We start from the raw sequence: 18,978 nt of genomic DNA on the forward strand, positions 1-18,978 counted from the left end.
TATATAAAATTCTCGTGTCACAATGTTCGTTTCCGTACTCCTCCGAAACGGCTTGACCGATTCTCATGAAATTTTGTGAGCATATTGAGTAGGTATGAGAATCGGCCAACATCTATTTTGCATACCCCTAAATGTTAAGGGTGGTCCACACGAATTTTTTTTGTAATCTTATTGACATTTTTTTTTAATTTTTTTGATTATGAGTCAACATTACATACAACTTCAAATTTTCACCCATCTACGATCAACAGTTACTTTTGTATTGCGATTTTAATATCGGCAATACAACGTTTGCTGGGTCAGCGTATAATATTCAGATCTTTAGTTAAATTTACTTTAATTTAATTCGTGTAAGTTAGTTGGCACTACAGTAGTACCAACTAACAGGTGGTAGTATTATCACGGTTAGATTTCGTACTCTATGTAATGTGGAGTGCAAAGTTCGAGTATTCTTTAATTATTGCGGAATCTTAGTGGATACTATAACCAAATATAGTGATTTTAAGAGATGTGTAGGTATGTTTAATTTACCACCGCTTTCTACAATATTTAGTTGCGCCATGACTTCGCTTATTTATAGACGACCTGTATAACCGAGTGGTTAGCGATCCTAGCTACTAAGCTAGAGGTCCGGGGTTCGAATCCCGGTAGCATTTATTTGATGAAAATGGATGTTTGTTTCCAAGTCATGGATGTTTATATGTATTTATGTATGTTTAAGTAAGTATATTGTATTAAATATATCGTTGTCTTGCAACCCATAACACAGGCTATATATGCTTAATTTGGGGCCAAGATAATTTGTGTAAAAAGTGTGTCAATATTATTGTTATTATTTATTCTACATTTTTAAATAAAACCAATTTACCGTAAGTATGTTACGTTATTTTGTACATTTAAAATTAAAAACATTTAGTGCGTTTCAAATTCATGTGTAATTATTTCATTTGCTCCACTCTAGTGGGAGGCTCCTTTGCACCGGATGACGGATAGATTATGGGCACCACAGCGGCGCCTATTTCTACGGTGAAGCAGTAATGTGTAAGCATTACTGTGTTTCGGTCTGTAGATCGCCGTAGCTAGTGAATTTACTGGGCAAATGAAACTTGACAACTTATTTCTCAAGATGACGAGCGCAGTTGTAGTGCCGCTCAGAATTTTTGGGTTTTTCAATAATCCTGAGCAGCACTGCATTCTAATGGGCATGGCGTATCAAATACCATCAGCCGAGCGTCCTGCTCGTCTCGTCCCTTATTTTAGTAAAAAAAAACTCCTTTGCAAAATTTTACTGTGCATATTTTAAAATCATTTATCATGTATTGGCTGTTTTAAAATAAAGAAAACGCACGCAATATTTATTCTTCTTTGGCGTAATATTTGGCGAGAGTGGTTTATTATCAATAAAAATTATCGATGGCTTGGAATGATAGGAGCACATTCATGAACCACTCTTCATACAATTCCGCATTCATTTCTTAGTGGTAATCACCAGATTTCCTAGATTTAAATGCCAGCTGTGCGACTTCTACAAAATCATTTGCTGCCCCTGCGTGGCAAATAATGAGACGTTCGCCTTTTCCTATTGGTACGCGGAGGTGGAGGCAGCAGGGTTTTTGCGTCAGTTTTGAGCTATGTTTAATCCGTAAAGACATTATTTGTCTAATCTTGATTTCTTTTGCCTCTTTTAAAAAGTCGCATCGTGCCAAAGTAATATCAGTGCGTTCCGTTGATATCTTTCTTTTATCTGACTTTTTATTCGTTTCAAAACATTGGCCAAGGAAGATTTTTCACCACGAAATAGATCACGTCATTTTAAAGAAACAGTAATTTTTCTTAAAGTTGTAATTTCTTTTTTCAAATAGTAGTCATATACATGATGACGAATGGCGTCATTGTCAAACTGCTGTCAAACATCAGGTGGCCGTTCTTTTATTTATGGTGTAGAAGGCTAGGTTTTTATTCTAAGTAGCTCCTGCCGTAGGCTTCGTTAGTGATTTAATTCACAGTTGTAAGACTGATACCCAACGCGGCCGCAACATGGTTTGGCATTTGTGAGATAGGTATAAGCCGACCGCCATTTTGATTTTCTTGTTCAAAGCATTCTCAAGAGTTGTACCGAGGAATCAAACTACTCAACTGGAACTATAACAAATGCGAGAGAACGCTCAGCGAACTTAAATGCGTGTGTCCTAGCACGGGCGTTTGTTGCGAGTGACAGACTACGTCAAAATGGCGACCGGAGAGACGTATATATAATTTTCAGGACATCATTATAACTTGTCAGTCATCTAACTGTCAAAAATCTATTAATCAAATGGACAGCGTGTACTTACTATTATAATTCACATCAAATGCATTCTCCCAACAGGTCTGGTTGGAGTTCTTAACGCGAACTTCTATTTCTGGGTCCTGTTCACCGCGCTACATCTCATCACCTGTCTGGTGATGACTTTCCAGATATACTATCTGGGGAGATTCCGTCTGGGTGAGGAGCGTTTTTTTATTATACTATCAACATATAGCGTTCCCCTGATCACACAGTGTCTCTGTCATCTGTTAAATCAATGTTTTAAGCTTACACACACAAAGTTTACGGACAAATGGTATGGTTATTTATGAGCTCCCGATATTTTGGCCTTGTTATAAGAAGCATGGCCGCGGGATGACTCTATTTATGTATATGTTACTATAATATTATTGTTAGGGGCAGTTCAGGCGGTATCAATACCATCTTTGTGCTGTACAAGCGGGCTATTCGCTATATTTATAACCTAAGTCCTAAAAGATTCAGGGAAAAATTTTATGAGTAAAGTAGACAGGGAAAATAAAAATTAGTACCTTTTCACAAATCAGAGATCAGATTTTACAATTATATTAACTTTCAAATCTATACATTATTTAACAACAATTTAACACTGTAGAATAATTAATTCAATACCGAGCAAGTCATTTATATAACCTACGCCATCCTCTCTCCTCTACTTGTCACACACTTCACACCGCTACAGTAGCGCCTCCTCTCCGACACCCGCTGCTCACTTCACCTTTCTCGGTCTCTACTGTCAAGTCTGAGGCATACTTTTTCGAATGGTAGTTTTTAACTAAAAATATTTCAATTTGAATTTACCAATGAATTATCGATTAGGTACAAATCGCACATTTAAATAATAGTATAAGTGCGGTTCACAAGCCGAAAACGCGGGTCAACATTAGGGTGGAGTGGAAATAAGAATGTTCACCACAGTCAATATTGCTTGTAGAACAATTTTTTTCATACTTCAATGATAAAAATTCAGTACATACTAGCATTGTGTATTTATGTATAGAATTACAAAAATTGGACTATCACTACACTGATAGCACACATACACACAGACACGCGCACACACATACATACACACACACACGTACACACACATTGAAATTGAAATTCAGGGGTGAAGTTTTAGTGATCTGTAATACAGGGTCAACGTACTTACTACGTACGCTCCTCACAATGTTAAACCAGCTTTTAAAAATGTAACACTTATATGCTGTGTTCGTTAAAGATCTTTTGTGAGGAGATATAAACAGATATTATATTATATGTAGGTTTTGGCGTGGTGTATCGAGCCTTGAAGGAGTTAGTTCGTCGGCCTTTAGCTGCCATTACTCCGACACACTGCGGCCGATGTGTGCTCCTTCTGATCGCAAACGGCGCAAACTGGGCCATAGCTGCCTACGGGTAGGTACTCCATCATTTAAGACTTAAAAAAACAAATAAAATTTGAAAACAAAATCTTATGAACGATGCGTGACGGAGTGAGGGTTATCACTTTAAAATCATAAAAAATTGTTTAGATTTGCAACAGCGACATCTCAAGTCAATTTTCTTATATGCAAATATTGGGGTTGAGCAGGTTATCAACTGTAAAGTAGATCTTGTAGATGAAAGCCACAACCTGAACAAGTTGAACAAAGCATACAAGATTTTATGACGATACGTCACTCCAACGGCTAGCTCAGTTGGAAGCGCGCTCGCACGGAACTCGAGAGGTCGTGGGTTCGAGTCCCGCATCGTTCATAAAATTTTGTTTTCAAATTTCATTTGTGTTTTATCCCAGAAAATGATCACTTTAAAAACATAACAAATTGCTTTAACTTAAAAAAACACGACTGTTTTTTGATTATGTTGTTATTTATAATTGTTCATATACGAGCAAGTGAAGAGGCAAAGAGTTAAAACACTCTTTATAAAGTTAGCTAGTTAACGTTTTTATTATGTACTTTCTATTGTGTCCACTCAGCTTCTTATTTTTATCGTATTTTGAATGCTGTATACAATCTAATTTCAGGGTCATACAAAGTGTTGAAATTCATGTCAGGTAAACCTCCACACAGTTCACAGACTCTGTGAGTCTGTCAATAAAGTTTACGTCCTAGATGCCTAGATGGCGCTAGCTATAGATTAAAACGGACTATGATTGTGCTTTGTGTATTGGGGGTAAGGCTTAGTATTACTATGTTAGGGGTTCGCTTAATTTTTGCCACGGCGGTGGATATTAAATAGATAGAAGTGTATGTGTGTTTCATTGTGAACGTAGATAGTGTATTCAAGACTAAGTATCCTGCATTTGTTAAAGAAAGATAGTTTTATCCTATTGTCTGTTATTATGCCAAATTGTAAATAAAAAATAATAGAAAAGTATGTGGATTGATGCATCCACTGTACTCACTAACTTGGGTGTTTTTTAATCAATAAATTATTTCTAAGTGATCGTCGACCAGTGCCGAAGGAAACTTCTCTTCTATCGGGTCCTTTCTTGAGAAGGTCACGGAATGTGGTAAAAAGAGCCTTGTCCAATTTAACCCGCAGATGACTCAAGTTTGCGGGTTTCCCATTAAAATACCCCATTTGTCGTGTCACCGCTTTTCGAGAACACTTGCCTTAAAGCTTAGTATCGGTTTACTTGGTTTCGAAATCTCGAGCGATAAGCCAATTCCGCGGTCATCTGGGAGGCAAAGCCAAATTGGCCTCTAAGAAGCTGTGTGTCATATATAGAGCACGGCAATACTTCAAGCTGGCCCACATTCTAGCGCAGGTCCGGCCACATATGAAGTACTGCTATCATCTCTGGTTTGGTGCACTCCAGTATCAGCTCGATCCATTTGACCGCGTGCAATGCAGAGCTGCTCGAATAATTACTGTATGGCTTCTACCACATTTATCACAAGGGTGTTCCGAATTGACGACACCTCGCAAAGTACAATACAATCATCCCCACCATCTGGATGTGTGGCGTTCCTCCACAGTGCGGTTTTAAAGGGCAACAAACAACCAAGTCGTAGATAGAGCTTCCTTGTGCGGTATTTCCATGATGATACGACATTTTTTATAGGACCCACCTTTAAAAAAAAGCGCGTACTCTGTGCTGGCTATAAATCCGGCAACGCTCCTGTGATTCCTATTGTGTTACAAGAGAATGACGTGGCCGGTGGTGATCAGTTTGAAATCTGGTGATACGTACGGTTGTTTGTCCTCAACTTCTATTAAAAAAAATATAAGTGTGTGGTTTGATATATCTACTGTAGGTAGTACCAGTGGGAGGTTCCTTTGCATAGAATGCCGGCTAGATTATGGGTAACACAACGGCGCCTATTTCTGCCCTAAAGCAGTAATGTGTAAACATTACTGTGTTCCGGTGTGAAGGTTGCGCTAGCAAATCACCCTTACGTGGTCGCATAAGACGACACGATGTAGATATCAGTGGCTACGCTAGCGCGCGGCTAATTGGTTTCTTACAGGTTGTCAAGCAATGATATTACGGAAAATTAATTTATTTAGGTGAATTATCTATTGAAGGTCGCCGCAGCTAGTGAAATTACTGGGCAAATGAGACTTAACATCTTACGTCTCAAGGTGACGTGCGCAATTGTAGTGCCGCTGAGAATTTTTTGGGTTTTTCAAGAATTGAGAATCAAGAATGAGCGACACTGCATTGGGCAGGGCGTATCCATTACCATCAGCTGAACGTGCTGCTCGTCTCGTCCCTTATTTCATAAAAAGAGGTACTCAATGACACTGCTCTTTTTTAATTGAGTATTTATTTTTATGTTACTCATGTAATTAATGACATGATTGTAATTAAAATAATTAAAAATATTTTTTGCAGCTTGAGCCAGCACAGCAGAGACTTCGCGTCGCATCTCCTCCTCGTTCTGATGAGTAATCTCTTTCTGTACACACTCTTCTACATCGCTATGAAGCTGTTGCATCGAGAGTCTATCCGGTGGTACAGGTATGTTTTCATTGGCTGATAAAGAATGCTGGATTGAATTAGGAAATAATTTATACGTCTTGATAGAGTTTTTTTTATGAAAATAAGGGACGAGACGAGGCAGGACGTTCAGCTGATGGTGATTGATACGCCTTGTCCATTACAATTCAATGCTGCTCAGGATTCTTGAAAAATCCAAAGATTCTGAGCGACACTAAATTGTGCTCGTCACCTTGAGACACAAGTTGTCAAGTCTCATTTGCCCAGTAATTTTACTAGCTACGGCGCCCTACAGACCGAAACAGAGTAATGTTTATACATAATTACTTCAGGCAGAAATACTCGCCGTTGTGGTGCCCATAATCTAGCCGGCATCCTGTGCAAATAGCCTCCCACTGGTGTGCGTGACAAGCTACGTCTTACACTCGCGACTTTGTGTTGGTGTGCGTGAATTACTCAAAATAGAGGTTAATTCTAAAGTCTATTTTTTTTTCGACGTTTTCACAGCTCTCATAGTCTATCTAACCGTACAAATGATATGAGGAGGAAGTGTTTAAGCAGTGCAAGTGTTCGTCCATTGAAAGACCAATTAACATTGGTATGGCAATGGAAGTTCGGGAACGGGCGAGTGTGCAGAGCGTTGAAAATCAAACGCGCTATGACATTTTGCAACAATTTATTTTCAGAATAATTGCAAAAATATTGCTTTACATTTTATGAGATTATTAATAAATTAAAAGATTAGAAAATTCACAATTTACTAGCTACGAATTCATTGTTAAGTGGAAGTGACAGATTGTTTTGACAGCCAGTGACAGCTATTCTTAAGATCTCGACTCTTTTTTGGTTGGTTTTTAATCTAAGATCAAAACTATTTTCATATACGATCAAATATTATCGTTATGCCTTTGTATATGTCATATGCGTTTTTGCTTTTTTTTTTGATATTTTTGTATATACATATATATATATATATATATTAGTACTTCTTACTTACACTTAGGGCAGTCGGACAGATGGCCGTTGGGGCAGTATAGTCCTGGAATGGCGACCACGTATCGGAAGACGTGGTGTTTGTAGGCCCCCCACAAGATGGACCGACCATATGGTCAAGGTCTTTTTTTATGAATATAAGGGACGAGACGAGCAGGACGTTCAGCTGATGGTAATTGATACGCGCTGCCCATTACTTGCCAGTGCCGCTCAGGATTCTTGAAAAACCCCAAAAATTCTGTAAAAACACTACAATTGCGCTCGTCACCTTGAGACATAAGGTGTTAAGTCTCATTTGCCCAATAATTGCACTAGCTACGGCGCCATACCAAAGCACAATAATATTTTCACATAACTGCTTCATGGGAAAAATACGCGCCGTTGTGGTACCCATAATCCCACTGGTAGATCGCCGGAATAGGTTGGATGTGGGCCGCGTAGGACCGATTGTCGTGTGGCCTTTGTCCAGCGGTGGACGTCTTCTGCTTGATATAAAGTAGTGCTAGAAGTACTTCAAAAAAATATCCATTACAATATCAATGGGCCTCCATTGGATTTCTATGGTTACAGGCATCCGTGAAATCAAGGTTGCCATACCTAATGACCTAACTGTAAGTCCATACACATTTAATCAATTATGTTGTGTCTATTTTCTTTATGAGAAGAATTGACGAGACTAGTGAGACGTTCAAGTGATAGTAAATGATACGCCCTGTCCATTACATTGCAGTGCCACTGAGGATTATTTAACAATTGCAAACTGATTTGCAAAACATATGGTTTGGTCTTTCAATGATTTGCTAAGGCAATAGGATCTGAATATAATTCGATATAAAATATTACACACGTACTCTCCCCTATATTGCGGTATAACGGTTCTGGGTTAAGTCATAATTCTGTATAACGCGTTTTTACGTAATTGGTAAAAATAATAGTAATTGGTAACAATTTGTAACAAGTATTTCCAATTGTTTAACTAGTTTAACTATTTTACTACTATATACAAATTTAATAAAATAATTTAATTTTGTAATAACACATTTGCCACACGCAAAGCACTTGCAAAGTTACGCGTAGCTAATTACGAACTGTACAATTAATATAAATTTCACAGTGCAGAAATATGTATGTGGGAAATCGCCGCATTTTAATGGGCAAATGGTATATGGCGACTTGAAATCGCGTAATATGATATTTATTTTATTTATATAATACCCGTTATTAGGGGGCAGTGTTATATGGGGCATTACTGTATTTATTATTTATGGTTTTATCTATTTACAGTTGGGTTTTCATCGCCATGACATACACCATATGGTTCAGCTCTAGTTACTTCTATTGGGACCAGAGTACCAACTGGGCGGTAAGTGTTGCTGCCAGATAATTAATTTATTTAAAAAAAACCTTGAAATTTGTATAAGACCTTGTGCACACACAAAAAACCCAAAGACGACCAATGGCCACCCTCTGTCTTTCAGTCGCCTGGTATTTAAATTCAAATATTTTAATTTCAGCAGGTTTTAAATCTTTTTATTTAATAATTAACTATTAAATAGCTTAAAGGTCGCTCCATTCCAGTTTAAAAATATGCTAAAATACATTATATTGACAATTCAAAAGCAGTAGTAGCTTCAAGAGTAGAAACACGCTTAACAATTATTATTGTTTCAGTTAACGCCGGCGCAGTCGCGGCAAAACAACAGGGTGTGCAGTTTTCTGCAGCTCTACGACTCCCACGATATCTGGCACTTCATGTCATCTATAGCCATGTTTTTCTCCTTCAACATGTACCTCACCATAGATGACAACCTGCAAACGGTGCCTAGAAGTGAAATTATGGTGTTTTAGGCTTAAAAAGTAACTAAATTTTCATTGAATCTACATTAGTCGCACGCTATGATGGCCGTTCTGTAATATTACAATCAATGACGTTCTATTCATATAGACAGTGCACGTCATACAGCATCAAATCCGAAATATGGCACATGCCATAAATGACATCATAATAAGTTTCTGTGTTATGTGTATTATATAAATGTATAGACATAGCTAACTACAATGTCTTATATAATAAAATAATCTTACCAATTATGAGTCACAGAATCTATTTTTTAAGTCGTTAATGTATTATTTAAGCACTTTTTATAGCACTCTTAGGCTTGTTGATTGACACACAGTTGATACACGACTAAGGAAAAAATTGTGCTTACATTGGCTTTATGCACACTTTTGCCGTTTTGTTATCAGACTGCGAATGATATGTCCATATCTATAGAATGTCATTGATGACAATAGTGATGTGATATGTCAAACTAATATCGAAAAACATTGCACAAAAACCACAGAAATTTGTTAAATCTATCACAGTTGCCAAAAAGGCCGTTATAGCGTGCTGCTTATAATATAATATTATTACTAGATGTTTTAAATTACCGTTTAAAAATCAATAACTCCTCATATGTTACCATTATTTTCAATTCATATTAAAACAATAATTTAACATATTACTTGGCACTTCTAGTAACCATGTTTTTCATTCCTTGTATGATATAGATATTTTTGTAAATTTAAAAAACCTGTGTGTAATAAAAATGAATTAATAGAAAGAGGTAACCGTTAATAATCAAATATTTATCGAATACAACAGGTTTCAGTTTATACATAAGTAAAAAAACATTCTTTTGATGAAATCAGGCACTTTACCTTGTACATACTTGATGATACCAGAGAGTGGACTTATTAACAACTCAAATTGATAAAAGGCCATGGCTATCTCTCTCTATATATGAGTGACCGTTTGCAATTGTAATCAATGACCACTTCGTCTCTTTATATGTAAATAATTTTTCAGTTGGTACTTCTAGTAATCTATGTTCTTGTATACATTAAAAATAGACACAAAGACTTGAAGTGAAATATCGGAGTTTTAGACATTTCTTAGCTAACGAATTAATATAAGCAAACAATCAAAAAATATAAGTAATTACTTCTCAATACTTCCATCCATATTAGCTCAATTTTGATCCTTTCTCAGTACACGATAAACCACATCAACATTACCAATGACTGTCATTTACTCCTTTTCTATTCCACATCTTCGCTCTCATAATATGTCGCTTTTCAGCGCGTTAGAGAAAAAGAATTATCAGAGTGAAGCTTTTGATGCGCGCACACACCGTCACGCAAATTGGACACCCTGACGTTAGCTGGTCAAGCAGACCATTTGTATCATACTTCAGTTACCAAGCCTCTTGTAACTCATATGTCTACTGTACCACAACCAATGGACATGAATTAAATAAATTTCAATATATATATAATTACAAGTTATCTAACTAAAATAATGCGGTATAAAAATAATTTCATTGGTTGTTTTAAAACCTTCTTTCTTACAATATTGCTTTTTATACTAACGTAAATTAGAATGAGGAATATTTTTTTGAAGGATTTTTGTTTTATTACGCCAAAGACGAATAACTTCATGCGTGAGTTTTCTCTTTCATTCAAATTATGTAAAATAAAAATTGACTCTTCATTTGGGCTCAAAGATTCTGTGACACTTTTTTTGTAATCTATACAGCTATGTTAATATTTCGAAACATATTTATAATTTATCTTCATTATCAACACAATGTCAAACGTAAAAGTGAAATATTAGTCCTTTCAAGGTTAGCTATAAAAGCTACGTTTTATGTTTCTATTTATTATGTACAATACCATAAAAGGTTTTTTAATCATCATTAAAAAAAATCCTAGAAAAGTTTGCAATAGATTAAACTCGTTTTTTTTTAAATGTATGTGTATTGACATGTTAATGTACAGGAACGCCGATATAAATTAACTACATTTCTAGATGTGACATATTGGCTTTAAACGCTGGTTAAGAAAACGTTATATAGAATCATTGATGCTTTAACTTACATGAGGCTATTTAGTAAATTTATACATATACGGCCTTACAAATTAACTTGTTATACTTGAGAATAAACGAAGAGTATGCAAAGTCTAACAATAGTCACTTTGCTTATGATTGGTTTATACGGACGTATAACATATCCCGTGTTTATTTCCAAGGCTGCCTAACATTCAGAAAACTTCAGAATTATCATTGTATTGACAGTGTTGTCAGCGATACAGTCAAAATTTTACTTATACTTGGTTTATTGTCAGTAGTAACTTTATACCAAGTTTTTTTGTAAAGCCGATAGACTTAAATAAAAAGATATTATTATAAAAATGCTTGGGTAACTATAATTTTTTAACATAATAGTAAAAATATACTAATCCTAGTTTTAAATAAACATTTTATCATGAAATTTGTCGAGAAAATGTAAGCTAGCTAATAATTGTTTTGATTTTTTTTTTATTTAAATTATTTTTATAGATCTCGTTTAGTATAATGAATTAGTTTTATAGTTTGATATTTAGTGAAGCTGATTAGAGTGAGACCACGAAAAATTGTTCAATAACACAATTGAAACTTTAACACACAATAGCACAACTTGAAAGAATATAACATAAGGAAAATAGTATAGCCACACATAATGGATCAAGTAATAAAACTAGCTTTTTGTCGCGGCTTTGTCCGTAAGATTCTAAACTAAAATTTACATATAGATTTTAGTTTGTACCAAAATTTATGGACGATGAGGGACTCCAACTAAATTGTATACCATAATTTACATACTAAAATAACTATATACTATACACATTAAAATATTAGAGTGGGAGGCTCCTTTGCACAGGATGCCGGCTAGATTATAGGCACCACAACGGCGCCTTTATCTGCCGTGAAGCAGTAATGAGCTTCGGTCTGAAGGGCGCCGTAGCTTGTGAAATTACTGGGTAAATCAGGCTTAACATCTTATGTTCCAAAGTGACGAGCGCAGTTGTGGTGCCGCTCAGAATTTGTGGGTCTTTCAAGAATTCTGCTCGGCACTGCATTGTAATAGGCAGGGCGTATCAATTACCATCAGCTGACGTCCTGTTCAATTAATAATAGCATCACATGACAAGACTTTATCTACACCCATAATATGAATCATCTAAAAGATTCTGAAACAGTTAGCTTACTGCTAACATTAAAACAGCCAGTCCTAGTAGTAACCTAATATCATCCATTACTGATTATATACAAATAAATTAAGTATTAATGAAATAATTATTTATTTTAGTAGTAATTTATATTTTGTATAGTGCAATTACCAATGCTATGTTCTTTTGCAGCGTTTAAAATATCTGGCGGTGTGCTGTTAAAACTTGAATCGCTCATTTTTTGTAAACAAAACAATAAAAATATCATAAGAAAAATGGCGGGGATTCCAATAAACTACTTTTTTTACGGCTCGCGACCTTCTAGTAGTGTGGAACGCGCGTAAACGAAACTGTCCTTTTTTTGAAATTCATACAGATACCACGAATCGAGCAATAAGAATGTGGCTGTCTGTTGAAACTATTTGCGCCTGAAGGGATGGAAAAAAAACAAAGGAGTGTTGTTATGAAATTCAGTACAACATTACAACACTCGTTTGGGTGATGTAATGGTTATTAGGGTGTTTCTGAATCTTCAATAGAGGATTTAAAGCATGGGTGTAGATAAAAGTTTTTATTTGCTTGCTGTCTAAATTCAAGTGGTGTTGGCTGGAAACGGTCTAAGTCGTATTCATTATTAACTTCATTAAAAAGTTTGCATTCTCTAATAAGAAAGCTGTTCTGTCCCTTTCACACATTGTTATACAATATATATTTTTATCTACACCCATGCTTTAAATCCTCTATTAAAGATTCTGAAACAGATAGCTTATTACCAACATTAAAACACCCAATGTTCTAATAACCATTACATCATCCAAAAGAGTGTTGTAATGTTGTACTGAATTTCATAACAACACTCCTATTTTTTTCATTCCCTTCATGCTCAAAGAGTTTTAACAGACAGCCACATTCTTATTGCTCGATGCGTGGCATCTGTATGAATTTCAAAAAAAGAACATTTAAGTTTACGCGCGTTCCACACCACAAGAACGTCGCGCGCCGTAAAAAAAGTAGGTTATTCGAATCCCCGCCATTTTTCTTCGATATTTTTATTGTTTTGTTTACAAAAAATGAGCAATTAATTTCCAAAAGAACATAATATTCAAGTGAATTTTAATTATTGCACTATACAAAATGTAAATTACTACTAAAATAAATAATTCTTTCATTAATACTTAGTTTATTTGTATATAATCAGTAATGGATGATATTAGGTTACTACTAGGACTGGCTGTTTTAATGTTAGCAGTAAGCTAACTGTTTCAGAATCTTTTAGAGGATTCATATTTTGGGTGTAGATAAAAGTCTTGTATGCAACTGTTGATAATTAGGTAGTAAAACACTCATGTGATACTATTATCACTAGATTATACTTTAAGTAACGAAATTATTCCAAAAATTACTCAAATAAGGGATTTAGGTGTGATCCATGATAGCAAACTTACTCATAATAACCACATCGAAATAATAACACAGAAGGCTTATAAAAATCTAGGGTTTATTCTTCGCACTTGCGAACCTTTCAATGACATCTTGTGCCTAAAAGTGCTATATTACGCTTACGTGCGAAGCATCCTTGAATTCGCAAGTCCTATCTGGAGGCCTATCAATGTTATATTGACCGCCTTGAAAAAATACAAAAGATATTTATGAAAAAATTGAATTTTAAATCTCAATTCATTCCTTTAGACTACAAAGAAGCCTGTAATTATCATAAAATCGATACCTTGGAAGATAGAAGAGATGTAATTGATATGTTACTCCTTTATGATATATTACGTAATAAATTTGACTGTCCAGATATCTTAAACAAAATATCATTCCAGGTACCAACATTGCGTACTAGGCATACTAATTTATTTAACATTCCCTTCGCTTCTACTAGGTATCTTAAATATTCACCTCTATTTCGAATTCCTGACATATATAATAAGAAATTTTCTTCCGTTGACATTTTCAACTTATCACGTCTGAGGTTCAAAAAACTGATATTAAACTGTTTAAATTGCAGGAGTTAATCATCAGTATATTCAGGATAAATTATTAGTCTCATATCATAATTTAAACATATTGGAACACTCACATTCACTCACACCACTCACACTTCTCACATTCACTCACACTACTCACCGTTTCAGTTACTCAATATGGATACGATTTCTTCTTTTCTTTCTATTTAATTTTTTCTTGTAAGTTTTTCTAGTATTTTTCGTTTTTGTCTTAAACTACTTTGTCACATACTTATTGTACTGTTAATAGTATTCCTTTTAATTGGCGTATCTATTCTGTATAATTTTTAATATACTCTTTTCATTTTGTTAACTGTAAGGAATCATAAATAAATAAAAGGCAATTTCTGCAACACGTCGTCTTTTCCAATACGGGATGAGACGAGCAAGACGTTCAACTGATGGTAATTGATACACCCTGTCCATTAAAATGCAGTACCTTTCATGATTCTTGAAAAACCAAAAACTTGCGCTCGTCACCCAAGATGTTAAGTCTCATTTGCCTAGTAATTTCACTAGCTAGGGCGCCCTTCAGACCGAAACACAAAATGCTTACACATTACTGCTTCACGGCAGAAATAGGCGCCGTTGTAGAAGCAATAACCCAGCCGGGATCCTGTGCAAAGCTTTCCACTGGTAAAGTGGTTCTTTCTTGAAGAGGTAAAACATTATATTTAACATGATGAGTATTTTTGGCAAACTGTTGTTTTTGTGTGTAAAATTGTAAATAACGTGTGAATTTTCCTTGTATTCTTCAACACGGTTGATGTACTATTATTATCTATTATTATGTATTATAAATAATGTACAGTATTTTTTTTTTAATTTTAGTTCGGCCCACGTTTTAATTTTTGAAATAAGAATACTTTTTCGTGGCCTTTATGGCGTGTGATCTACTACATGGATAATTCTAGATCGCAAATATATTGAAACGTTGACTTTGGCTTGAAAACTTTTTTGCGTTTTACTCAATTGATATATCTTACCTTATTTGATGATTGTTGATTGCAAATACATTTAACATATTGTGGCTTGATTGATACCAATCAAGCCACGATGTATACTCATGGCGTGCGTAGGTACATTGTGGCTTAACAAGTGTATAGATTTAATAATAATTGGAGTTTGTATTTGAAATGACTTTATGTATTATAGTTTTATTGTATAAGATAAGAATTTAAAATGACTAGTCTCACAAGTGTAAATAAATGTGATTTTGTACCAAATGTTTTCGAGTTTTCATTTTCAGTATTTTCTCTTTTAACCTTTTAATTCGAGTCGTTGCGTCAATGGCGAATTCGGTATCCAAGGAAATTGATGCTATTATAAGTTTTATTCTTCCTTATTTTTTTATGGAAGAGGAGGATAAACGAGCGTACGAGTCACCTGATGTTAAGTGATCACCGCCGCCCACATTTTCTTGCAAAACCAGAGGAATCACAGGAGCGGTTTGGCCTTTTTAAATACATATACATACGTCTTTTTTTTAAGGTACTAAAATCGTATCGTCCTGGAAACACTGCGCAAGAAAGCTTATTCCACATTAAGGTTGTACGTGGAAGAAAGTTCCTCGAAACACATCCAGATTTTGAGGATTTACATTATTAGAGTGTTATGTGAAGGTGGATTTCGGCTTACTGTGGCGATAACCTCACACTTCAGTAGAATGAGTTTAGAATCTTCGTAAGCCTTTTAATAATAGTAATAATAAACTTTATTAGCAACATAATTACACTGCAGGGCATATTAGGTCGAAATTTATATCATTAAACAAAGGAACTTTTAACAAAATAAGTAATTTCAACATAATGTGTAACAATAATAACGAATAATTAATACAGACCTAGTGGAATATAAGAAGAAATATGAAAACAATAACATTGAGGAGCAGTGCAATCATTTTAGTGTTGCCAATCGGAGGCCCACTCAGTATACGTCGCGCCGTCTCAGGCTCAACACTGGTTTTCAGTGTGCACCATTTTCGCAGTATTTGTATTATAGTCTGGATTCACAGAAGTCAATTTTTGTAAGGTGCCCTTTAAGTTTACAGTTGCCAAAGAGGAAACCTGTAAGGGTAATTTACTCCTAGTTAAGTTTACGCAAAGCTTTCCCCATCTCCGACTGTAGCCACCAAAGACCAGCTTAGCCTGGTAACGAGTGGCAATGATTAGCTATTTCGCGAGTTTCCTGATTCTACGTATAAGGGATCGTCTGACACCAGGACTCAGGTCCAGTGAAGGTTAAAAAACCTCTTTCGGTGGTCTAATTTCACCCTGCACAACAGATTAAGAGTAAATTCAATAGGATGTTATTGCCTTCCGTGCAGCTTGACTGTCTGAAATGATTGCGATATTCCTTGATCTAAACTTTCTCTCAAGGTTCAGTTGTAGGTACCTGTTGAACGCATAAAGCTCAGCTTATTGTGGCTTCATAGTGCTTGATTTTATGACCAGACACCCCGGCACCGATACTGGCCCCAGGTCTGAAGCCACCCATAAACCATTTGTTGTTTTTCAATGTTTATTGTTGTTTCACAGAAATCTTTCTTGGTGCTCCAGGTATCCCAAGACGTGGCGGTTGATTATTCCATTAAGTTGGAGAAAGGTGGTACTATTGCAATTGGGCGGTAGATCAGTTTAGATACTAAAAATGTCGTCCATAAGTCTGGAACTACGCCCAATGTGTAGGCGAACCGGAAAAGACGGATAACTACCGGTGCTAGTTCTGTACCATAATTATATTATGTCCGTAATACGATCGGGAATCCATGATGAAAAGCGCCTTAGAGACGGTGCTATGATGACTACAGACGGCATTGGTGAGTCGCACAGCTTAATAAGCGTTAGTGAAGTACCTGCTTATTCAGAGTGGAGTGGATAGCAAAAGACTACGAGAACAGATGTCTTTTTCGCTATCGGCCAGATCGTCATTGTCCCTATGTAGTGACGGAATGGCAGGCTGATAGAAGTTTCCTTGGCGATTGACCAGAATGCACGGGTTCCCCGAGGAAGGCGCGCAAGGCTGTCGCTCAATCTGCCAATATACTTTGACTTCGCAATTAGATACTCTTTTTCAGGGATGATCTGTTTTTAGATCTGCGGGTGCTTACATACTTCCCTCATGTTTTCGGGATGAGGTAATTTTTTTGCATTCGATGGTGGTTTACTTAATAAGACGGAATAAAAAGTTCCATGACGCAGAACTGCAGTAAAGGAGTCAAAATTATTTAAATAATGCCGAATTACAACTATTGTAAACTTATAGCATGATTGTATTTAAACATTAGCAATGAAAGTAGTTTCACGTGATTTGATGGACTTATTTATACTGATTCCATAATTTATTATTATCTCCATCATTCCAATACAGAAATATGTCTACAGGATACTTTTTAACACCATCATATTCACAAATGTTCACAGAACTAATAATTCATAATTAAATAATACTATTTTTTTCTAAGATAAACTCTAAAATATCGGGTGTTCTGTATAAAAGTTCAGCCCCACCAAAGTCGAGATTCAGATACTGCGTAATGCGTTCCCAAGATCGAAAATTTCATAAAGAAGAAATATGAGATGGTCTTGGTAAAGCAGTTAATGCTCCATTTAATATTTCAATTAGAAATAATAACGGAGGTACTTTTATTTCCCTATATCTTATTTAATATTTTTTAGGATTATTCCCTTATATTTTTACAAGTACGAGCCATCAATGAATAACTTATCTAGGTATTTCTCTTTCACTGTGAATTTCATTTCTATAATTTGGTTAACCTGTCAAATTCGCATGCGTAATTTGTGCACATAATATCGTTGCGTAGCAACCCTTCGAAGTATATGACGAGAGTTGTCAAACTTCAAGACATTGTTAATTTCAACAGCTCCTTCAGCAATACTCGTAGCTCAGCGGAAAAGTGTTTACTTTAGTCGCTGTAGACCCGGGTTCGATACACCTACCAGTGTATGGATTTTTTTTGGTTTTGTAAAGTTAAAGGAAATTTCTAGTAAGTTCAGGATCAAATCGAACAGAAAAAAAGGGATGGAAAATGTGTAAGTAGGATAAAAATAGTTAAAAGAATTTTCTAGTACAATTTAAATTTAAAGATGGAATGGGAGAATCATTTTGAAAATAGAACGGATCCGGGGGTATATAAGCCGTACTAAGCGTGGCCTACGGCAGTTCTAGTTCTGACTCTAAAGAGTAAAGAAGAAGAAGAAGAAGTAGTGAAAAGTGGAAGTGTTCCAAGAAGAAGAAGATAGAAGAGACTTAGTGTTCGGTGCGTTGTGTAGTTAGTGTGTGACGCGTTGAAGGTACCGCCGCCCACAAGAGGAACAGCGGCAGACGGGCGAAGTGCAAGTTCAGAAAAAGTGAACGCAAATAAAGACTCGTTCCTATAAGCGGAGTATTATTTCCAATCCCTGACCCACTCCCGTGTCAATATTACACACAGGCGAAATTTGGATGTGACAAATGTTTCCCTTACACATATTTGACCCTTATTTCGTTTTACTACTTTATTGGGTTAAGTAAATAAAACAATGAATAAGATAATAGGTAATATCTATTAAATTGTAACTGGTTATATTTTGGAGAACACTACCTAAGAACATTTTGTAAGATATATTCAACAAAGCCAAGGTGGGGACCGAAATTTACCATAGACTATAGTCTATGGTAAATTT

General features: G+C 35.6%; 1 protein-coding gene across 2 annotated transcripts in view; it reads left to right on the forward strand.

Moving 5' to 3' along the window:
* The window catches only part of LOC126965227 (SID1 transmembrane family member 1-like), a 39,193-nt gene extending 23,674 nt beyond the window's left edge, over positions 1 to 15,519 (forward strand). For both annotated transcript variants that reach the window (XM_050808699.1, XM_050808700.1), the window contains 5 exons: positions 2,369 to 2,485; positions 3,592 to 3,724; positions 6,153 to 6,278; positions 8,535 to 8,613; positions 8,922 to 15,519. In XM_050808699.1, coding sequence (XP_050664656.1) covers positions 2,369 to 2,485; positions 3,592 to 3,724; positions 6,153 to 6,278; positions 8,535 to 8,613; positions 8,922 to 9,098 — 632 coding nt within the window. In that variant the 3' untranslated portion in view covers positions 9,099 to 15,519. The remainder of the gene's footprint in view (positions 1 to 2,368; positions 2,486 to 3,591; positions 3,725 to 6,152; positions 6,279 to 8,534; positions 8,614 to 8,921) is intronic.
* Positions 15,520 to 18,978: the final 3,459 nt, after the last annotated feature.

Source organism: Leptidea sinapis, chromosome 7 (assembly GCF_905404315.1).
Source record: "Leptidea sinapis chromosome 7, ilLepSina1.1, whole genome shotgun sequence".
Lineage (NCBI taxonomy): Eukaryota > Metazoa > Arthropoda > Insecta > Lepidoptera > Pieridae > Leptidea > Leptidea sinapis.